The sequence below is a fragment of the Dendrobates tinctorius genome, unplaced genomic scaffold (genome assembly GCF_039654945.1).
Source record: "Dendrobates tinctorius isolate UK_male_01 unplaced genomic scaffold, ASM3965494v1 ptg000126l, whole genome shotgun sequence".
Classification (NCBI taxonomy): Eukaryota; Metazoa; Chordata; class Amphibia; order Anura; family Dendrobatidae; genus Dendrobates; species Dendrobates tinctorius.
This window is the reverse complement of record NW_027361794.1, coordinates 24890400-24911274: the sequence shown is the minus strand read 5'-3', so window position 1 is coordinate 24911274 and position 20875 is coordinate 24890400. Positions and strand designations below refer to the sequence as shown.

At 45.6% G+C, this 20875-nt stretch overlaps 1 protein-coding gene across 1 annotated transcript in view; it reads left to right on the top strand.

Annotated features, from left to right (window-relative positions):
• Positions 1-20288, top strand: part of LOC141047187 (uncharacterized) — a 34709-nt gene extending 14421 nt beyond the window's left edge. Inside the window, exons 2-3 of the mRNA XM_073542143.1 lie at positions 1580-1670; positions 17422-20288. Of these exons, the coding sequence (XP_073398244.1) occupies positions 1580-1670; positions 17422-18947 (1617 nt within the window). The 3' untranslated portion in view covers positions 18948-20288. The remainder of the gene's footprint in view (positions 1-1579; positions 1671-17421) is intronic.
• The last annotated feature ends 587 nt before the right edge of the window (positions 20289-20875 follow it).

Below are 20875 nucleotides of genomic sequence, written 5' to 3'. Positions count from 1 at the left end.
GTCCGCGTTGATTGTGGAAACTAAAAATCTTTTCTAAAAGCCTCAAACTTCTGTGTGTGACTCAGAGCGGAGATCTAACGTGATAGAAGATTCCAGTGCGGGGAAGACGGGAAACCTTCATATAGACGGCCGGTGGGGATGGAGGCAGTGACCGACTCTGGCCAAATCTATTTCTAGAGCCGCAGTAGAAGATGAAGATGTCGTCCTCACCATGAAGGAGTTATTTCTCATGTCGCGTGTAATGAATATCTCCTGCAGTATTGCTAATGCCGATTCCAGTGTCGGTAATGAGACGAGAATTAGCGTTATGGAAGATGAGTCTATGAGGAACGTGTTCAGCTGCCGACTCCGAGGAGGAAACTGCTTGTTGTCTGTGGCCTAAATATATAGGTTTTATTAGTAGATGTCAGGGAAGAAAACTAAACCCTGTAAAATAATAAATCTCCTCATATGTTTCCCTTATTATCTCCAGTAATTGTATTATTACACAGGATTCTTATGATGTTACATCGGATCATCTTCTTCTCATTCAGGTCTCTACAATATCGGATCCTCTCAGTGAAGATCTTCTACAAAAGAAAATTTTCCTGATTTACCCATTAAGGATGGATATGGACAGAGTCAAGATGGCGGAGAGGATGTTACACCTCACCCTAGAGATCCTCTTCCGTCTCACTGGAGAGGTGAGAGATTCTGATGACGTCACATTCCATCATTCTTATCTATGGGAATAACAGATGGACAGAACTGGAGAGGTGAGGACTCTGGAAATGTCTGTAGTGAGATTTATTAATGTGTCTCTCCATAACCAGGATTACACAGTGGTGAAGAAGACCTCTAGTGACCGCTGTCAGGACCCTGTGTCTGAGGGATGGGGAAGACCCCTGAGCCCAATCACGGGGCCTCCACCTCACCCCCTGACCCATGAGGACATCAATGACCAGAAGATCCTAGAACTCCTCTACAAGATGATTGAGCTGCTGACTGGAGAGGTGACACTGCTGGGAATGCTGGGACATTACACAGTAACACTATGAAGGGATCGGGTGGGATGACGATATCATTGTATGTGTCAGGTTCCTATAAGGTGTCAGGATGTCGCTGTCTATTTCTCCATGGAGGAGTGGGAGTATTTAGAAGGACACAGAGATCTGTACAAGAATGTCATAATGGAGGTTCCCCAGCCCCTCACATCTCCAGGTAATAGACAGGACTAAATACACATGGCCTATGATTATCTGTATGTAGAGAATGAATTCAGTCCCTGTATGTGTTTCCTCCAGATCTATCCAGTAAGAGGACAACACCAGAAAGATGTCCCCGTCCTCTTCTTCCACAGGACTGTAAGCAAGAAGATCCCAGTGCTCCTCAGGATCATCAGGTAGATGGAGAGAAGGTGTCAGGAGATCTCCCCTATGATGTGTAGACGGCTGTGAAGGTCTTGTGCTCAGTCTTGTTTTATCCACCAGTATTATATGTTTTATACTTGTGTAATGAGAACGGTGGAGATGGCAGGATTAGAGCTGATCATAGATGGGACTTCTCCATCTGTCGGTGACTTTTACAATATTTGTTTCAGGGTGAAGATCTGACCCATATTAATACTGCAGAGACATATGTGAGAGATGATGAGTGGTGTAAAGAGGAAATTCCCACATATGACTACCCAGGTGAGTAGTAACCACTGAATGCAGAGAAGCCACAGATTCCTCTCAGTCACCGTCTGTGGCTGCTTTATCGGTGGTGTAATCCGGTCGTATTACCATGATCACCATTTTGCCTCTAGACCACAACATTCTCCGCCATCCAAAACTGTTCAAATGACATAGACTGGGAAACTGAAACCTGCGTATCTCAGAAAGGAAACCAATTTCTGTCAGTGTCCAAGGATAATTATCTGTCACCACTTGTGCAGGGCTCAACTAGAGGGACGGCCCTTCTGGACTTAATTTTAAGCAACAGGCCAGATAGAATAACAGAAATACGAGTTGATGGATGTGATGAACAGCGGTAGTTATCCCACCGCTGCCACCAATATGTGACGAACAGCCCACTGTTGGGCAGAGATGCAGGAACTGGTCTTTGATCATCAGGTCCCGTAGCTGCTCAAAGGATTCAACCGACAGTCCATGGATCCACTGGTCAAAGTGGGTCCTGAGTCCTTGCACTACATCACTGTAGCTATCATGTGGGCCACGTTGGAGGTGTCGGAACTTCTTTCGGTATACCTCAGGTGTCAGCCGATATTTGGCGATCAGCGCCTCCTTTATGGCGCGATAGTCATCATCATGCGCTTGCGGAAGAGAAGCAAATGCCTCCAGAGCTTTGCCTTTTAGCCCTGGGGTCAAGTACCTGGCCCATTGGTCTTCGGGCAGTCGGTACTGTCTGCAGGCTTTCTCAAAGGCTCGCAGAAACGTGTCCAAGTCCCCGTCCTTTTCCATCACGGGAAAATTCTCTGGCCGGGGTTTAGGAGTCTGGACGCTGCTGGGCTCACCGCTTCGGCCTGTGGGGGTATGCCCCCCTTGTCGGAGCATCTCCAGCTCATGGGCTCTCTGAGCCTCAGCTTGGCGCTCAGCTCTCTCCGCCTCTCGCTCGGCTCTCTCAGCCTGGGCCTGGCGCTCGGCTTGGGCCTCCTGCCGATATTGCTGGATCAGCCTCCCCCGTGCCTCACTGTCTTCGGCAGGGAGTGCGTCCAAGGCCTCTTGCAGGTAGGGGTCCAGCATGCTCTGATTGAATGTGGGGCCAGCGCTCATGAGTGGAGCCTCTGCTGCAGCCCCATTGCCACTTGGGCCAACGTCTGCGCCCGCTGGATTCTGGTCGTTGTCCAGCTGCACTAGACCCGCGATCATTTGATCTTTGGTTCCGCCTGCGGCGTCTATGCCTCAGTACGTGCATAACCCAGTAAGTGTGTCCTTTTTCTGCTGCTGATACCACTCCACTCTCATCTGCGCCATGGTTGCCAAATAAAAGATAGAAAAGAAAAACGAAGAAACGGGAGGGGATACTTGCAAGTACACACTAATGTCTCAGGACTAGTAACCACTGAGTCTGTTCTCCAAAACCTATGATGCAGGATTCCCGCAGGAACCATGTAGGTTTTTAGTGAGAGGAATGATTGCTCAAACCAAATCACTAATGCTCTAGGATTATCCCACCGCTCTGCCACCAATATGTGATGAACAGCGGTACTTATCCCACCGCTGCCACCAATATGTGACGAACAGCCCACTGCTGCTCGTCCGATACGGCGACTGACGGGGGTCCCGCTGCCACCAAAACGCGACGGACAGCGGACCCTGTGTCACCACTATGTCACAGTCCCACCACTGACACGGGTGTATCAGCGGACGGAGGGACGAGACACACTGCCGGCACACGGCTATCACAGGCACAGTGGGGGGGCTTATCTTAGTTATCCCACCACTGGCACCATGTGACCAAAAATATCCAGCAAGCTAATCTCGCTCTACAATTTGCCGCAGGGGAGTATTTTGGGTGCCCCACCACTGCTATCAATCTTCTAAGTACTGCGGGGATTTATGTACATCCCACTTCCTCAGTTCCAATTCGGAACTCGCAGCTCTCCGGCGCCCCCCTTACCCTCAGGTCAGTCAGGGAACTGCACCTAGGATAATTGGTCGCCGGACGGGCTGCCTGTTGTGAACCGGCAATTAGGCTTCTGCAGTAAGGGAATTATCAATGCTGTGGCCGCAGCCCCTCATTCAGCAATATAAGACCCTTCTGTACTGCCAGCAAGCCGCAATAGCCATACACAACGTGCTGCCACCAGTCACAGTTACTTAATTCACAGTGTTAAATTAAGAGGGTCCGTGGCAAACCCCTTGAATTAGTAGCGATTATCTATCAAAGGCGTATAGTTCGATTCTTAGAGCATGGAGGCAGACTAAATATCAAATCATTTATTTTCCGAAAGAGGACAGTGATTACAGATAAGTTGCTATAAAGTTGAGACATTAATTATGTACAGTTACAAATATAAAATAAAAGATGGATGAACATAGAAAGTACACTCACGGTTGTTCATGGCTCTTTAGGCAAAACCATGCGGCGGAGAAAGAAGGCGGAGCCACACATCTCCACTCATCTGGAGTTCTTGTCAGCACGAGGATTGGAGCCCTCCTCTGCTGGTTTTGCCAAGGGAATGCCTTATAGACTCTGCGATGTGACATCACGGAGAGGTGCATTCTGGGTTAATCCCACCTCTCTCATCCAAGTTATAATTTGGCTACAAAACTTAGATTAGCTATAACTTTATGGGAGAAGCTGGTATGGACTCATCAGTGGTATCATGTTTCCCAGCGTAATGAGCCCATCAAGAAAACATCAAACATCTATGCGATATGACCGTCCATTTGGGAGCAAATCATATCTCAGGGTCTGGACATGTTAGAACTGCGGAAGTGACACTGTAGCAGAGCTGGGACCGCTCAGATTACCAAAAGATGATTTTCATATCTCTACTTTGTACGGTTTTCGCAGGGCAGGCTCTTAAAGGTTTACTTCTAACCTTGATTTCAGACAAAGACCCTTTTCCCGAACTTTTTTTTTCTTTCAGTTGAGGCTGAGAGAAGCCAAATGGTGTGACAGGAAGTGTCCTGGTTTATAGCACTTGGGGGGAAGGGAAACTACTACAGTGTACCATGTAACTCAGAAGGGGAAGAGAGGGGGCTGCAGCCCCACTGCCAGGCTGGCAGTTTTCAATGTCATAGAATGCCGGATTTTTCTGGAAAGTTCCAACCGAAAACATCATATCTTGTAGACATTGTACATCACAATGGGCACCTAGGGAACAGTGAGCACAATATAATACAATTCCACTTGTCCTTCAGTAAGGTGCCCTGGAAGGGGGTTACAAAAACGCTGGATTTCAGGAAAGCAAAGTTTGATGAGCTTAGATAGGACCTTCGCCGAATTGATTGGGACAATGTCCTCAAAAATAGGAGCACAGAAAATAAATGGGAAATATTTAAATCAGTTTTACACACCCACTGCGAGCTAGCCATACCGTACAGAAATAAAAGGGCTAGGAACAGGAGAACACCAATGTGGCTAAATAAGGATGTTAAAAGGGCAATAAATAACAAGAACAAGGCATTTAGGAAGCTAAAACAAGAAGGCCATGAAGAAGCATTAAAAAGTTATAGAGAAAAAAATAAAATGTGTAAAAAACAAATACATTTAGCAAAAGTGGAAACTGAGAGACTCATTGCTAAGGAAAGTAAAACAAACCCCAAACTATTCTTTAATTATATAGACAGTAAAATGATTAAAATTGATGGTGTCGGCCCTTTAAAGAACAATGAGGGTGAAATCATAGAGAGCGATATGGGAAAAGCAAATGTTTTAAATACATTTTTCTCAACAGTGTTCACACAGGAAAAGGATTTGCCAGAGGAAATGCAGAGTGATAATGTAAACTCCCCAGAAAGTATTACCTGCCTAACCCAGGAAGAAGTGCAGAACCGCCTTAGTAAGATTAAAATTGTCAAATCACCAGGCCCTGATGGCATTCACCCTCGGGGATTAAGGGAGTTAAGTAATGTGATAGACAGGCCTCTATTCCTTATATTTAAAGACTCTATAGAAACAGGGTCTGTTCCTTTTGATTGGCGGCAAGCAAATGTGGTACCAATATTCAAAAAGGGGTGTAAAAGGGAACCTGAAAACTATAGGCTGGTAAGCTTAACATCTGTTGTGGGTAAAATTTTTGAAGGGTTTCTAAGGGATACCATTATGGAATATCTCAATGTTAATAAATGTTTAACTCCATATCAACATGGATTTATGAAGGATCGCTCCTGTCAGACTAACCTGATCAGCTTCTATGAGGATGTAAGCTCTCAAATGGACCAAGCAGAATCATTGGATGTCATTTATCTTGACTTCTCTAAAGCATTTGACACTGTCCCACATAAAAGATTGGTAAGTAAGATGAGAAATCTTGGGCTAGGGGAAAATGTGTGTAGATGGGTAGGTTGCTGGCTTAGTGATAGAAAACAAAGAGTGGTTATTAATGGGGCATACTCAGATTGGGCCAGGGTCACTAGTGGGGTACCATAGGGGTCTGTATTGGGCCCCCTACTATTTAATATATTTATTAATGATCTAGTGGATGGCTTACACGGTAAAATATCAGTATTTGCAGATGATGCAAAACTATGTAAGGTAGTTAACACAAAGGAGGACAGTTTGCAACTACAGACAGATTTGAGTAAATTGGAGAATCGGGCTGAAAAATGGCAAATGAGGTTTAACACAGATAAGTGTAAGGTTATGCACATGGAAAGGAGAAACAGATGCTACAATTACTTACTAAATGGGAAACTGCTGGGGAAATCAGACATGGAAAAAATAGGGTCATGGGATGCATTAGAAGAGGTCTGGGGGGGGCGTGGCCTGAGCGGCATGTGAGGAAGACGTGTGCCCGCTGAGCTCCCGCATATACCTGCTTAATTCAGCCGTTCTGTCCCCACAGCACGGCTAGTATAACCCCTGGAGGCTGCACCGGAGACGGTAGACACCGCGGGGCACCGGATATCGCTGCTTCACCCCAGGATATGGGGAAAAGAGGTCAGAGAAGGGTGGCAGGAGAGGCCGGAGCGGGGAGCCAAGATGGCGCCGCCGCCGCAGCGCGTGCCTTAGAGGAGGCCGCAGAAGACAGCGCAGCTAGGAACAGGGCAGTGGCGGTCAGGCTGCAGCGCTTTGCCCGCACGGCCGAGGCAGAGCAGGAGTCTCTCCAGGATTCTGATATGGACCAGGAGACTGTGGCAGAGGACATGAGCCCGGGAATGGGGGAGGAGGAGGAGGCTACCCATGCCAGAGTGCAGGGGGGGAAGGGAGCTGAGCCTAGCTGGAGTGATCTGGTGGAAAGAAATAAACAGCACCTCACAGCCTTGCAACTACAAGTTCCAGACGAGCCCACCAACAAAGATGTAATGCTGGCAGTGGTGCACTGTGGGACTGTGATCTCACATGTCCTGACACAACTGGGCTTTCTGCAGGAGTCCATGCAGACTGTGCGACATGAACTGCACAGTGTTAGAGACAGAACAAGCCAGCTGGAAAAACGTATGGGTGCTGTGGAGAATTCGGCCTCTGACTCAGGACAGCATTGTACAGAGCTCAAGAAGGACATGGCAGCTGTCTGGGCTAAAACTGACAACCTTGAAAATAGATCCAGAAGGAATAATGTTCGTATTGTGGGCATGCCAGAGCGCTGTGAGGGAAAGAATCCTACTGCCTTCATTGAAACATGGCTTAAGGAAAAAGTAGGTGAGGACAATCTAACACACCTATATGCAGTGGAAAGAGCACACAGAGTCCCGACTCGGGCCCCCCCGGTCATCCACCAAGACCTGTGCTGGCTAAAATCCTCCATTATAGAGATAGAGACGTTATCCTTAGATACTCAAGAGAACACCCTGACCTTACAATAGAAGGATCCAGAGTCTCCTTTTACCCGGACTTTTCGCCGGAAGTTCAGAAGATGAGAGCGAAGTTCACAGACATCAAGAAGCGTCTGAGAGCCTGTGGCGTCAAGTACTCCATGTTTTTCCCGGCTAAACTGCGTGTTGAGGCCTGGAATAAAACCCACTTTTTTCTGGACCCCAGGGAAGCCGTGGACTGGTTGGACCTTAACGAGTGACAGTTGAGGAAGGAGGGGAAGGAGCAGGAATGTGGCTGATGGTATCTTGGCTCGCTCAGTTATTATGGAGCCTTGCGGTTGAAGTCTGCGGTCCTGAGGCAATGGACTGCCTAAGAAGTTATATTTTTGTTTATTCTTATATTACTCTGTTATATGCTGTTTTTTAAGAATTTGTGGTCCTTATGGGGCCTTGGTCTGAATACGGATAAGGAAAAATGCAAAGTGCTGTGGGGTTATATCCTGTCAAATGCGGGTAGTGAAAAGGAACTGAAGCGCCTGCTGAATGGGGTGGAAGGGTTCGACAGCACCCTTACTTGTTGCACCCTTGGTTCAGCCCAAGGAATTGTTGGAGGGTGTTCTTTGGGGGGAGGGGGGAGGGATTAGGTTCAAAATGTCCTTTGGCATACTTGTACATTTCAATATTGGCTATGGTACGGCCGGGGGGGAGATGGTAGGCAATATGCTATGGTACGATAATGGCTGACTTTAAGATACTTAGTTGGAATATCAGGGGGTTAAAGTCGCCGGTAAAACGACAGGCCATATTCTCCTTCATAACGGACCAGAAGCCGGTGGTTGTTTGTTTGCAGGAGACGCATCTCACACAGGAGACGCTGGGAATCCTGGATAAGAGATGGGTACAGGCGGGCTTTCACTCTACTCATTCCCAATACTCTAGGGGGGTTAGTATATTGATTCACTCCAGGACTCAATTTAAGTGTCACCGGGTGGTGGTGGACACAGAGGGGCAATTTGTTCTTCTATCTTGTACAATCTTTTCTACCTCACTGGTGTTGATATCTATATATATACCTCCGCCATATAGCAGTAGAGTTATCTATGAAGTTCTTGCCATTCTGAGAGATTTTCCGGGGGTTCCGCATATGGTGGTGGGAGATTTTAATAATATTCTGGATTCACACTGGGACAGGGGTAGCCATGAACCTTTGAGGCTGGGAGGTAATCTTACGCCATTTGGGGTGCTAGTGCGGGAGATAGCTTTGACCGACTTGTGGAGATGCCGTAACCCTGGTGTCCGTCAATTCTCGTGCTTCTCCTCTACTCACTCCTCCCTGTCTCGCATCGATCTGGCCCTGGGTGATGATCTTATGCTGGGAAAAACTTTAGAGGTTAAATATCTGGCGCGAACGGTATCTGATCATTCGCCTGTTTCAGTCATGCTTGGGGGGGGCAGGAACAGGAGCAGTGATAGACCTCTCTGGCGCCTCAACCCGTTTTGGCTGCAGCTAATCGATAAGAATAACGGCTTTATCCCTGAGTTGCAGGAATATCTTAGTTTTAATAGAGGCTCGACTTCTAGTGGGATCGTCTGGGAGGCCTTAAAGGCGTACTTAAGGGGAATGTACATACGAGAGATTTCTAAAATAAAGACCGCCTCCAGGGCAAAATCACAACTTGTATTCAAGGAACTGGAAGATGCGGAAAGGGCCCTTGCAACACAGAGCACACCTGCCACTCGGAAGCGGTTGGGGGAGGCGCAGTCAAAGGTGACCAAACAGACATTAGAGGCGGCGGCGCAAAAACGGCTGTTTCAGTCTACTCAATATTTTGAGAGTGCGGAAAGTGTGGGGCATTTGCTTTCTGTCGTGACATCGGCACAGAGAGGGTCTGCGACTATAGCGGGTCTTCAGGATGTGAATGGGCGACTACTCACTGACGCACCGGGGATTTTAAAAATTCTGGAGACTTTTTATGCTGACTTATATTCCTCACATGCTAGAGCCCCGACAGAGGATGTTGTTGCCTTTTTGGAGGCTGCCAATCTCCCAAGGCTGACTCCTGAGGACAGACACTTTCTAGATAGACCTCTAAGTCTGGACAAATTGGAGGAGGCTCTGGGAACCATGTCCAATGGTAAGGCACCTGGGGTAGATGGGTTGCCAGCTGAGGTGTACAAACGGTATAGAACGGTGTTGCTCCCTGCTCTATTGACAGTGTTTAATGATAGTTTGGAACGGGGTGTTCTCCCACCGTCTATGCGAGAAGCTGTCATTGCCGTGCTGTTGAAGAAGGATAAGGATCCAACTCTGCCCGCGTCGTATAGGCCCATCTCCCTCTTGACGCTAGACATTAAACTTTTAACGAAGGTCCTGGCCATTCGACTCTCAAAAGTAGTAGCTGTGTTGATACACCCCGATCAGACGGGGTTTATGCCCAACAAATCGACGGCTATGAATATTAGGAGATTATACCTGAATATGCAGGTGAGGGCTGATAATGCCGGGAAGAGGGTGGTTCTGTCCCTAGACGCCGCTAAGGCATTTGATAGTGTGGAGTGGGACTATTTATGGGCGACGCTTCACTGTATGGGCTTTGGCCCGGGCTTTATTGGCTGGGTCAAGCTCTTGTACTCGGAGCCGAGTGCTCGGCTGAGGGCTAATGGTCAGTTGTCTGACCCTTTTTCACTTCATAGAGGAACAAGGCAGGGATGCCCTTTATCCCCGCTGCTGTTTGCTCTCGCGGTGGAGCCATTGGCCTCGAGGATAAGATCGGATGCTGGCATAGAGGGATTCCGGTATGGGGAGCATGAGGAGAAGGTAGCATTATATGCGGATGACCTGTTGTTATTTTTAGCGGACGCGGACAGATCATTACAAAACACGATGACACTTCTTGGGGCGTTTGGGGAGGTCTCGGGTCTGGTTATTAACTGGGAGAAGTCTGCGCTCCTCCCACTGGACTCATGCTCCTGCAGTGTGGTAGGTGTGCCGGTTGCAACGTCCCTCCAATATTTGGGCATAAGAATATCCAATAAGCTGACAGACTATGAGAGCCTAAATCTTGTTCCGCTGTTGGACAGGATCAAACAGAAGGTTAAGGCCTGGGCAAAGTTACACCTCTCTGTTGTGGGAAGAGTGAATCTTTTGAAGATGGTAGTTATGCCGCAACTATTATATGTCCTTCATAACTCCCCTGTCTGGCTTCCCCAGAACAGGTTTCATAAAATTAATATGATTTTTAGAGAGCTCATCTGGCTGAAACAAGGCGCGAGAATTAAACTTGAACACTTGCAAAAACCTAAAGAAGAGGGGGGACTTGCGTTGCCCAACCCATGGCTTTATTTTCTGTCTTCCCAATGCCAGCATGTAGCGGGAGGAATGGAGGGCGAGTTGGTGGATCTGGTGGGAGGTCAGAAGATCCTTCAATTTCTAGTGGGGCGGGGATCACTGGTGTCGAGTCTGGAGTCGGGTAGATTTCGATCCCTTGCACTCAGGTTCCCTACGGTGCTTCTAATGGTTAGGGTATGGGATAAGCTGAGGCAGCTGAGAGGAATACGCGGTCTTACAAAGTACTCCCCCATATGGGACAATCAGCATTTGCCATGCATGAAAACGCTCAGAGGCTTTGCTCACTGGAGGCGGATTGGCATATGGTGGGTGTCGCAGCTGGTGGAGGGAGGGGTCTTTAAAACTTTTGAGCAATTGGGACGGGAATTTCCCCTCCAACGCTCTATGTTTTATCAATATTTGCAGCTGCGTCACGCGTATATGGTGCAGAGCAAAAAAGTTGACCTAACCGTACACCGTGACGTCATCTTCCATAGGCTTGGTATGCAGGGGTCCACCAGGGGACTGATTTCGATGGTGTATGGTGGCTTACTTGGACAGGTCCTGTCAAGGCATCCTATTGGTGCACTGACAAAGTGGGAACAACAGCTGGGTACGATATCAGCGGAACAGTGGGACTCGATTCTACAGATGATTCCCAGATTATCTCTTAATGAGCCTGGCCGCCTGTCTCAGCTATATATCCTCTATAGGACATACAGGTCTCCCGAATGGTTGTTCAGTAGAGGGTTATGGTTGGATTCGAGGTGCCCCAGGTGCACGATGGATAATGCGGACATTTTACATACGATGTGGACATGCTCTTGCCTGCAAATATTCTGGATCGTGGTCCTCAGCCTTATACACTTGGTCACGGGACAGGATATTCCCAGGGACCCCACGGTTTGTGTTTTGGGCTATGTTGATGAGGTGGGAGGGGATCAATACCTTAAAATTGCTGTGGCCAGAATGCTATTTGTGGCCCGAAAGCTGATAGCTTATCACTGGATTTCTGCCAAAATCCCCTCAAGAAAAGAATACATTAATAGGTTGAACCAAATATTATATAGGGAAAAATTTGTGTACCTCAGGAGGGGTGTGCCGCATATTTTTGGGAAAATTTGGGAGGGATGGTTGAAGGTTCCCGGCCTGGCTGCCTCAAATCTCCTAGATTAATGGGTGGGCCCTGGAGGTGGTCTCCTGTCGGTTGCTAATCGTCATCTCTCCTATGATATGGTTGTATGATGGAATTGGGTTTATTCGCTATGCACCAGTATATATGCCATCGGACAAAGGGAGGGGGGTGTTAAGGGGGAAGGGAATGTTTGACAACATGTTGTAAGTTGTACATGCCTGTCATTTCTAAAACTTTTAATAAAAACTATCTGATTAAAAAAAAAAAAAGAAGAGGTCTGGGGACACGAGATGAAAACGTAATTCTCCCTCTGTACAAATCACTCGTCAGACCACACTTGGAGTATTGTGTGCAATTTTGGATGCCGGTGCTCAAGAAAGACATTACTGAACTTGAAAGGGTTCAAAGGCGGGCTACTAAAATGATAAATGGAGTTGGTTCACTACAATACCCAGAAAGGTTATCAAAATTAGGTCTGTTTGGATCGCCCCCTGTTGTTGGCAGGGCAGGGCCGTAGGGTACTCGGTACCGGGCCCGTTGATCTCAATGGGAGTTGTCACGGCAGCTGTGACCCGGTCCATGGCCCTGGGCGTCCATTGTAAAAGGAAGATTGCAAGTGCGTTCGGATAATGTTTAAAGTTTATGAGTGGATGATTCGTGACGCCACCTGTGGTGCTCAGCAATGGAGATGTTAAGCCGACGCTGCAGACAGATCCTCTGGGACAGATGGTGTGGTGCAGCAATGATGTTGTGGCCCTCCACAGGTAGGGCTGTAGTCCCAGGGCACAGTAGATGAAGAGATAGGGAAGAGACGTAGATGGTGCAGTGTTAAGCACAGAGATGTAGCAGTGCTGAGTTTGTTTGCGCAGTAATAAGCGGAGGACACCAGGGCATGTAGTTCCAAAGCTTTATTCACAGTCTGTTGTGCGTACAGGTGCCCGCATCCGTGCCATTTCCTCCAGGTCAGGAGCTCAGCCAACTTCCAGGCAAGATGAAGCACTCCGTTCCAACACTCCGCCAACATATGCCTTTCCTGAACGTCGCCCTTCTAGCACCTATTTGAAGTACTCACAGTACTGAGTTACACTGGAGTTCCTCCTTTTAGATGTTCTTTGAACTCAACTTGTACGGCAGACAGCTGTAGCCTGCTTCGGGGACTCCTTGCTACTAAGTCCCAGCTCACTCAAGTTGCTGTTGTGCCCCCAAGTCTTGTGTGGGAATAAAGTGGTGACAACTTCTATTCCTCCGGTGTCTGCTGCAGGACCATTAGTATTCATACAACCTCGGGGACCTTACCCCGGCCTTGCGCTTAGAACTTGAGGAAGGGCTCTGCTCTAACCCTAGTCCTTAGTTCTCTTCTCCTTACGCTCCATACAAAACAATCTTTCTTATGGAGAATTAGGCTTTCTGAATATCTCTTTCCTGTGCCAGCAGACCCAGGTCACTGAGGTCTGCTGCAGCACTTCCTTCAATCCATGCCACTCAGGGGATCTCCTCTCACCAACTGCTCCTGAATCCTATCTTCCCTGCTCTTTGGTGCAGCATAAACTCCACCCACCTCCCAGCACTCTTCGTGTTCCAAGCAGGGAGCCACCAAAGGTGCTTTGCTACACTACTATGTTGTGTGGGATGCAGGTGTTGGAGTGTGGTCAGGTGTCTCCACCTTACCTGGATGGTGGGGTACCACACCTCAGGAGGAGGTGCAGTACCTCTGTGGCGACTGAACCCTCAGGGGCGCCACATATTTACTCTAGAAAAGAGAAGACTTAGGCGAGACCTAATACATATGTACAAGTATATCAGAGGGCAATACAGAGATCTCTCCAATGAACTGTTTGTACCAAGGACTGTGACAAGAGCAAGGGGGCATTCTGTTCGTTTGGAGGAAAGACAATTTCTGCACCAGCACAGAAGAGGGTTCTTCACGGTAAGAGCAGTGAGGCTCTGGAATTCTCTTCCTGAGGAAGTGGTGATGGCCAACTCACTGAATGGATGTAAGAAAGGAATGGATGCTTTTCTTGTGAGTAACAGTATAGAAGGTTACGAATAACAGAATATTATAGGTAGATGGTTGACCCAGCTTAGGGGAAGGAATTTTTTTTCCCTATGGAGAAAATTGGCTTCTACTCTGTGGGGTTTTTGCCTTCCCCAGGATCAACAATGCAGAACAGCTGCACTAAAAATAGGCTGAACTAGATGGACATAAGGTCTTCCTTCAGCCTTCAAAACTATGTTACTAGCTTACTTTGGGCATTGAAAGCCCTTTTCTATTGAACTTACAACGTGGAGGTTCCACTTGGTATTAGAAGATGCTGACCGTTACCTGCCCAGATCTGTAACTATAAAGCCAAATGACAGCGTACGTAGAATGTGCTGAGAATATAGAAAATCACTTGAAGAAAGGTATTATGCTGGGCCTGTAAGAGAAAGCGGAGGGTAATGATGCTGTTGGCTTCCTAGATCCCTGAGATCTTATCGGATGAATCTTCTCTCCCTTCTGTGCTGCTGAATGTCTCATGGTCCCTACAAGACCAGGTCCAGTCTTTCTGGCCAAACTTCCCTTTTATGATTGATATAAAGAAAATTCTCCAAAGAAGCATTTTTAGTCCATTACTGTAAGTACAAGAATTGTGCCTCATGTAGTCTCAATCAGCAGAGATGACTCCCACTAAATTGGAAAGAAACAAGAGAATGCTGGAGTCCAGATCTAAAGCAGTGCAAACTTTTATTGACAAAAAACAGGCACATATAGAGTAACCGAACAATCATGATAGTATAATAAGAAGGCAATAAATGAAGGCCCGGAGCCCACTGAGACAGACAAATCAGCAACAAATAAATTTGTTATCATGTGAAAAGCACTCAGGCCCTTTGTAAGGGAAATGGATTAGTGCAGGTAAAAAGTGCTGGGGAGTCTGCACTGAAAAGAGTTAATCCACAGAAGTCTATGGCACTAGACCCTGGCAGTATGAATCTCTAGTGCTGTGGCAATGAGTATGACCCCCACTGATATCTAATTCGCTGTGGGCAATATAATCTGAAAATGCAGCATATCATAAGGGGGGCAGTAAGACATCACCACCGCACCAGTGTCCCCGCAGTAGCGAGTGCAGTACAATCCAGGCAGAAAACGACCAGCACTGTGTATTATATCTATTGCACAGATGCCCAAACGAAGGGGAAGAGAAATATCATTGTATGGACATACCCATCATGTCCTGGTGCAAAGAGAGCGCTGATCTGTGCACCCCAACACGTGTTTCGCGGTGAAAATACCGCTTCCTCGGGGGGGCATATAATATTGTGGCTATTGTGAGGTTAGAAAAAAAATTACATCCAGCAAAATGTCACCAGCGGCCCCTGTCCAGTAGCCTTTATCTCTTACTTATAGATGCTACTGTGCAGGCGCCGCCATCGACGGTGACATTTTGCTGGATGTAATTTTTTTCTAAGCCTCACAATAGCCACAATATTATAGGCATTATCAACAATAATATCAATGCTATTATATGCATTATGTAATAATGGGGGCAGGTCAGTGAGAAGTCAGCAACCTGTCATAAGCCAATACAGATGAATATGGAATCAGAGCACCACATAAAGCCCCGCCCACAGCCCCACCCACAGCCCCGCCCCAGAGCACGAGAATCTCATTAACTGAAAACTACAAATACAGATTACACAACAACCACAAGACGGATTTCATCACCAGGTATCACTGTAATCAGTATAACGGCGCTGACCTGACAGTGTCTGTAGGTTACTGAGCACAATCCTGCTGACAGGTTCCCTTTAAGACATCTCAGCTCTGCACTATTATACACAGTTCTCTATAAATGTGTAATATTTCTTCATGAATCTCATCTGACAGAAAATATTGGATCTTACGATAGTTTAGATTGTGACGTCACCGAGCCCCATACTCTAATTACCCCAGAGAGGTTTCACCACTAGCTGCTCATTTATTACTGATGGAGACTGTGGAGTTTGATCATTTCAGTAGATGTTATTGTCTATAGTCACAGTGTTTGACTACAGTAGTGTCCAAAATCCTCTGATTTAACCTCTTCCTGCAGCCAGTTTTGTGTTCTTAATCTGGCCCCATTATTAATATCTGACGTGTGTCACTTTATGTGGTGATAAATTATTCACGAAGGATAATAGGAAACAAATGGATCTTACAAATTATTTTCCAGCTTCGCACTATACCCTACATACAATTGTACACTACTGTCTGGGCACATGGCAGTGTTCAGAAGGGAAGGAGCGCCATTTAGCGTTTTGAATGCAGATCTAGCTGGAATAGTTTGCAGACACAATGTATTGGGAGCACTGTTCATGGTCACCTGGCAGCTCAAAAGATGTCCACCATGAACATGCTTGGCTCTATCTTCTCTGCTTTCCATATCCCAAGGATTGCCTTGCTCATCGCCCTATAACACCCTTACATGGATCTGGACTTACACTGGGACCCCTAGGCTTGGACCATGGTGTTACCTGCTATTCTGTGGAGTTAGATGGCAAGAAGAATAGTCAGGTAGCTGGGTCAGAACCAGAAGGACAGAATACAGAATCAGAAGACACAAGAGTAGTCAGTAAACGGGCCACGGTCACAGCAGGAAACAAATACACAAGCCGCAAGCTGAGCACAGAGGAGTGAACCAGAGGAGAACAGCGCTGTATTAGTGGACACATCGCGATTTAACATGTCCCTTTTGTCACATTATTTTCAGGGTACCATCATTTCTGTCCAGGCCTATTTCATGTGTGGAAGCCTGGTTGAAAGCAATGTCTGACTTTCATTTATTAATTTTCATAGATTTTTTATTTATTGTTACTTTTGTCAGATTCAAGTTATTTCTGTCACCATTGTGGGTTTTTCTGTCATCAAATGAAGGGTAACATCAATTTTAACCACGTGTGTAGGAGGAGTGAATATTGTGACTCCACAGCCACTTTCCAGAAATTAACACACAGTGGATGTTGGAGAGTGAAAATTACACATTTGCCATGTTATTACCCAGCACATAGTGCCCAGATTGTGCTCCAGGAGACACACACCGCAAATTAAGTGGATTCTTCTCACTATAATATTGCTGAATACAGGGATCCTAAATGTTGTTTGCGCACACTGCAAGACTCCGAAGTGAGAGCGGATTTTGCTGGATTGGTTTATAGAAACCTTGTTGCTTTTCAACAGCATTTGAGCCACTAATAGTGCGGGAACCTCTGTTTTTCCACTGACAGATGATGGACCTGAGTGGGGACTTGTTTTTTGTGAGATGAGAATTAGTATTATTTTCACCTACATAACATTGATTGGTTTCTTTTTATTTGATATTTGGGAGGCAGAATGAACCAACAGTTGAACACCACACACTACTGATCATCCAACAAGGTTTTCTATTAGACTGTGAACAGTCTTTGTCTTGGTAAAAATTAAAGTTTTTTTACATAGCTTGCCATTTTTATGGACAGTTTAAATAGAAATGTTCAAAAATATAAAACTCAAGGATATTTTATTAATAAATAATAATTGTTTTCTATCTTAGCAGATGACTGTACCAGGAGATCAGAGGGACAGCTGACATCTTCAATTTTTAAATCTGATGATCTTGAGATCCTACAAGACACAACTGAAGTGATTGTTATTACTCCAGATATATCATCATCCATTCACAGCAAAGATCTGTCATCTGATCCTATGAAACAGGTCCCATCTTCTGATTCTTTACTGACTACTAAGGAAAATCAAAGACACAAAAGAGGCAATAAAAAACAAACTGCTCCTAAAGTAAAGAAGTCATTTTCATGTTCAGAATGTGGGAAATGTTTTAATGAGAAATCATATTTTGTTAGACACCAAAGAGCTCACACAAGGGAGAAGCCCTTTTCCTGTTCAGAATGTGGGAAATGTTTTAACTGGAAATCAGAATTTGCTACTCACCAGAGAACTCACACAGGGGAGAAGCCTTTTTCCTGTTCAGAATGTGGGAAATGTTTTAACAATAAATCAGATTGTGTTAAGCACCAGAGAATCCACACAGGCGAGAAGCCTTTTTCATGTTCAGAATGTGGAAAATGTTTTAACAATAAATCAGATTGTGTTAAGCATCAGAGAACTCACACAGGGGAGAAGCCTTTTTCCTGTTCAGAATGTGGGAAATGTTTTGCACATAAATCACATTTTGTTACCCACCAAAGAACTCACACAGGGGAGAAGCCTTTTTCCTGTTCAGAATGTGGGAAATGCTTTAACCAGAAATCACATTTTGTTACTCACCATAGAACTCACACAGGAGAGAAGCCTTTTTCTTGTTCAGAATGTGGGAAATGTTTTAGCGAGAAATCATATTTGGTTAAACATAATAGAACTCACACAGGGGAGAAGCCTTTTTCCTGTTCAGAATGTGGGAAATGTTTTGCACATAAATCACATTTTGTTACCCACAAGAGAACTCACACAGGGGAAAAGCCTTTTTCCTGTTCAGCATGTGGGAAATGTTTTGCACATAAATCACATTTTGTTATCCACAAGAGAACTCACACAGGGGAGAAGCCTTTTTCCTGTTCAGCATGTGGGAAATGTTTTACACAGAAATCATATATTGTTAATCACCAGAGAACTCACACAGGGGAGAAGCCTTTTTCCTGTTCAGAATGTGGGAAATGTTTTAAACAGAAATCAGTGCTTCTTACTCACCAGAGAACACACACAGGGGATAAGCCTTTTTCATGTTCAGAATGTGGGAAATGTTTTGCACTGAAAAAAAATGTTGTTACCCACCAGAGAACTCACACAGGGGAGAAGCCTTTTTCCTGTTCAGAATGTGGGAAATGTTTTGCATATAAATCAGATTGTGTTAGGCACCAGAGAACTCATACAGGGGAGAAGCCTTTTTCCTGTTTAGAATGTGGGAAACGTTTTGCATATAAATCAGATTGTGTTATCCACCAGAGAACCCACACAGGGGAGAAGCCTTTTTCATGTTCAGAATGTGGAAAGTGTTTTAACCACAAAGGGAGTCTTGTTCCACACCAAATAAGTCACAGAGGGGAGAAACCTCTTAAATGTTAAATAAATCTTGATCACCATCAGAGATCCCACACAGGGGAGAAGCCTTTTTGCTGTTCATAATATGGGAAATATTTTAACCAGAAATGGAATCTAACTAATAATATTTATTTTTATATAGGGCTAACATATACCGCAGCCCTTTACAGTTTGCACACATTATCATCACTGTTCCCAATAGGGCTTACAATGTAAATTACCTATCTAGTCTTTGGAATGTGTGAGGAAACCCACGTAAACATGAGGAGAACATAAAAACTCCTTGCAGATGTTGTCCTTGGTGGGAGTTGAACCCAGGACTACAGCGCTGCAAGGCTGCAGTGCTAACCACTGAGCCATCTCACCATAGAACTCACACAGGGGAGAAGCCTTTTTGCTGTTTAGAATGTGTGAAATATTTTAACCGGAAAGCGCTTCTTGTTAGACATCAGAGCAGTCAAACATGAAAGAAGCCTTTTTCATCTTCTTAATGTGGGAAATATTTTACTTGGAAATCAGCTGTTAATAAACATCAGAAACGTCACATAGGGGAGAAGCCTTTTTCTATTTTCATAGTGTTGGAATAGTTTTAACCAAAATTGAATCTTCTTAAATGGGTTGTCTCTTGTCATTCCTCATGTTTGCTGACAAAAGGATAAAACTAAACTTTATTAATTCCAAATGTAAAACTATACCCATAGTTCACCCCCTGAATGTTAGTCAGTAGGTGACTAATAGAAAAAAACATATACCTCGCATCTCAGTATATAGGGTGAGGTGACATATACACTCACTCTCCAAGCCTCTTATTTCTACGTGTTTCATTGTGATCACCAAAGGCGTCATCAGGTGACTATTTAATATTGATCTATATTCAAGCGAGACTAGACAAAAAAAACTTAAACTCATGTATCATGTTATCCAAAACAGAAAACTAGCCACATATAGGCAGATCCCAGACTTCAAACTATATACTTCATATAGTTTTTACATCACGAGGGACACGGATCTATCATTCTACAGGAAACAACCTAGGGGTTTTCAGCCTCGGTTGGAAGAATACAGATCTGCTCCATTGACCATCGCTGAACCATGGATATGTTTGGAGAAGCCAGGTTGTGATCCTCGGATCAACTGGCCTTTTACCTTGTATGGACTGTATGGATTGTCATCTTCCTACACTTGTCGTTACCTCCTCTCTGTGCGTGCCACAGGTGGGGTAGCGACAATGGGAGTGAATCATCGGAAGGGTGAGACTCTGTAATGTGCACTCTGTTGGGTATTTTGCTGTGACTGTTCTATGTGTTATCTGCCTGTTTTGTGGTAAAGCCTTCAATAAAGCATTGCCACACTGTTTTACCCTCACTGTGTGTTGTCTGAGTAGCGTTATGCCCATGTTAAAGGGAGAGCCGGCGTTCGGTGGGATGATCCCTGATCCATGTGGTTTCGGCCAGCGGATCGGGGTACGCGCTGACCACCCAATGTCTCCACAGGCATGCTTCAATAGTTTCAATGGGAGGCTAGAAGCTGCTATAACCCGATCGGCTCTGCTACATACAGGCAATGCTCAGATCACCTGCATGTAGCAGAGTTGCTCACTTGCTATGAGCGCCAACCACTGGGCAGCACTCATAGGATCCAGCAGTGACAACCATAGAGGTCTGCTGGAGACCTCTGGTTGTCATGTCAACCCATCGGTGACCCGCGATCACGTGACGGTCACTGAAGTGCGGGGTTTATGACCTATCATGTGCGAGAAAAGATGTGGGCTCAGCGCCGGGGCCCACATCAAAAGGAGGGAGTCCAACATCAGCGTACATTTACACCCGATGTCAGAAAGGGGTTAAAGGGGATTGTTTTTACAGAGACAGATGTAATTAATCATGTATACGTACAAATAATTACAAAAATACACAGCTTCTAATGTTAAATAGTATAGAGTTAAGACAAGA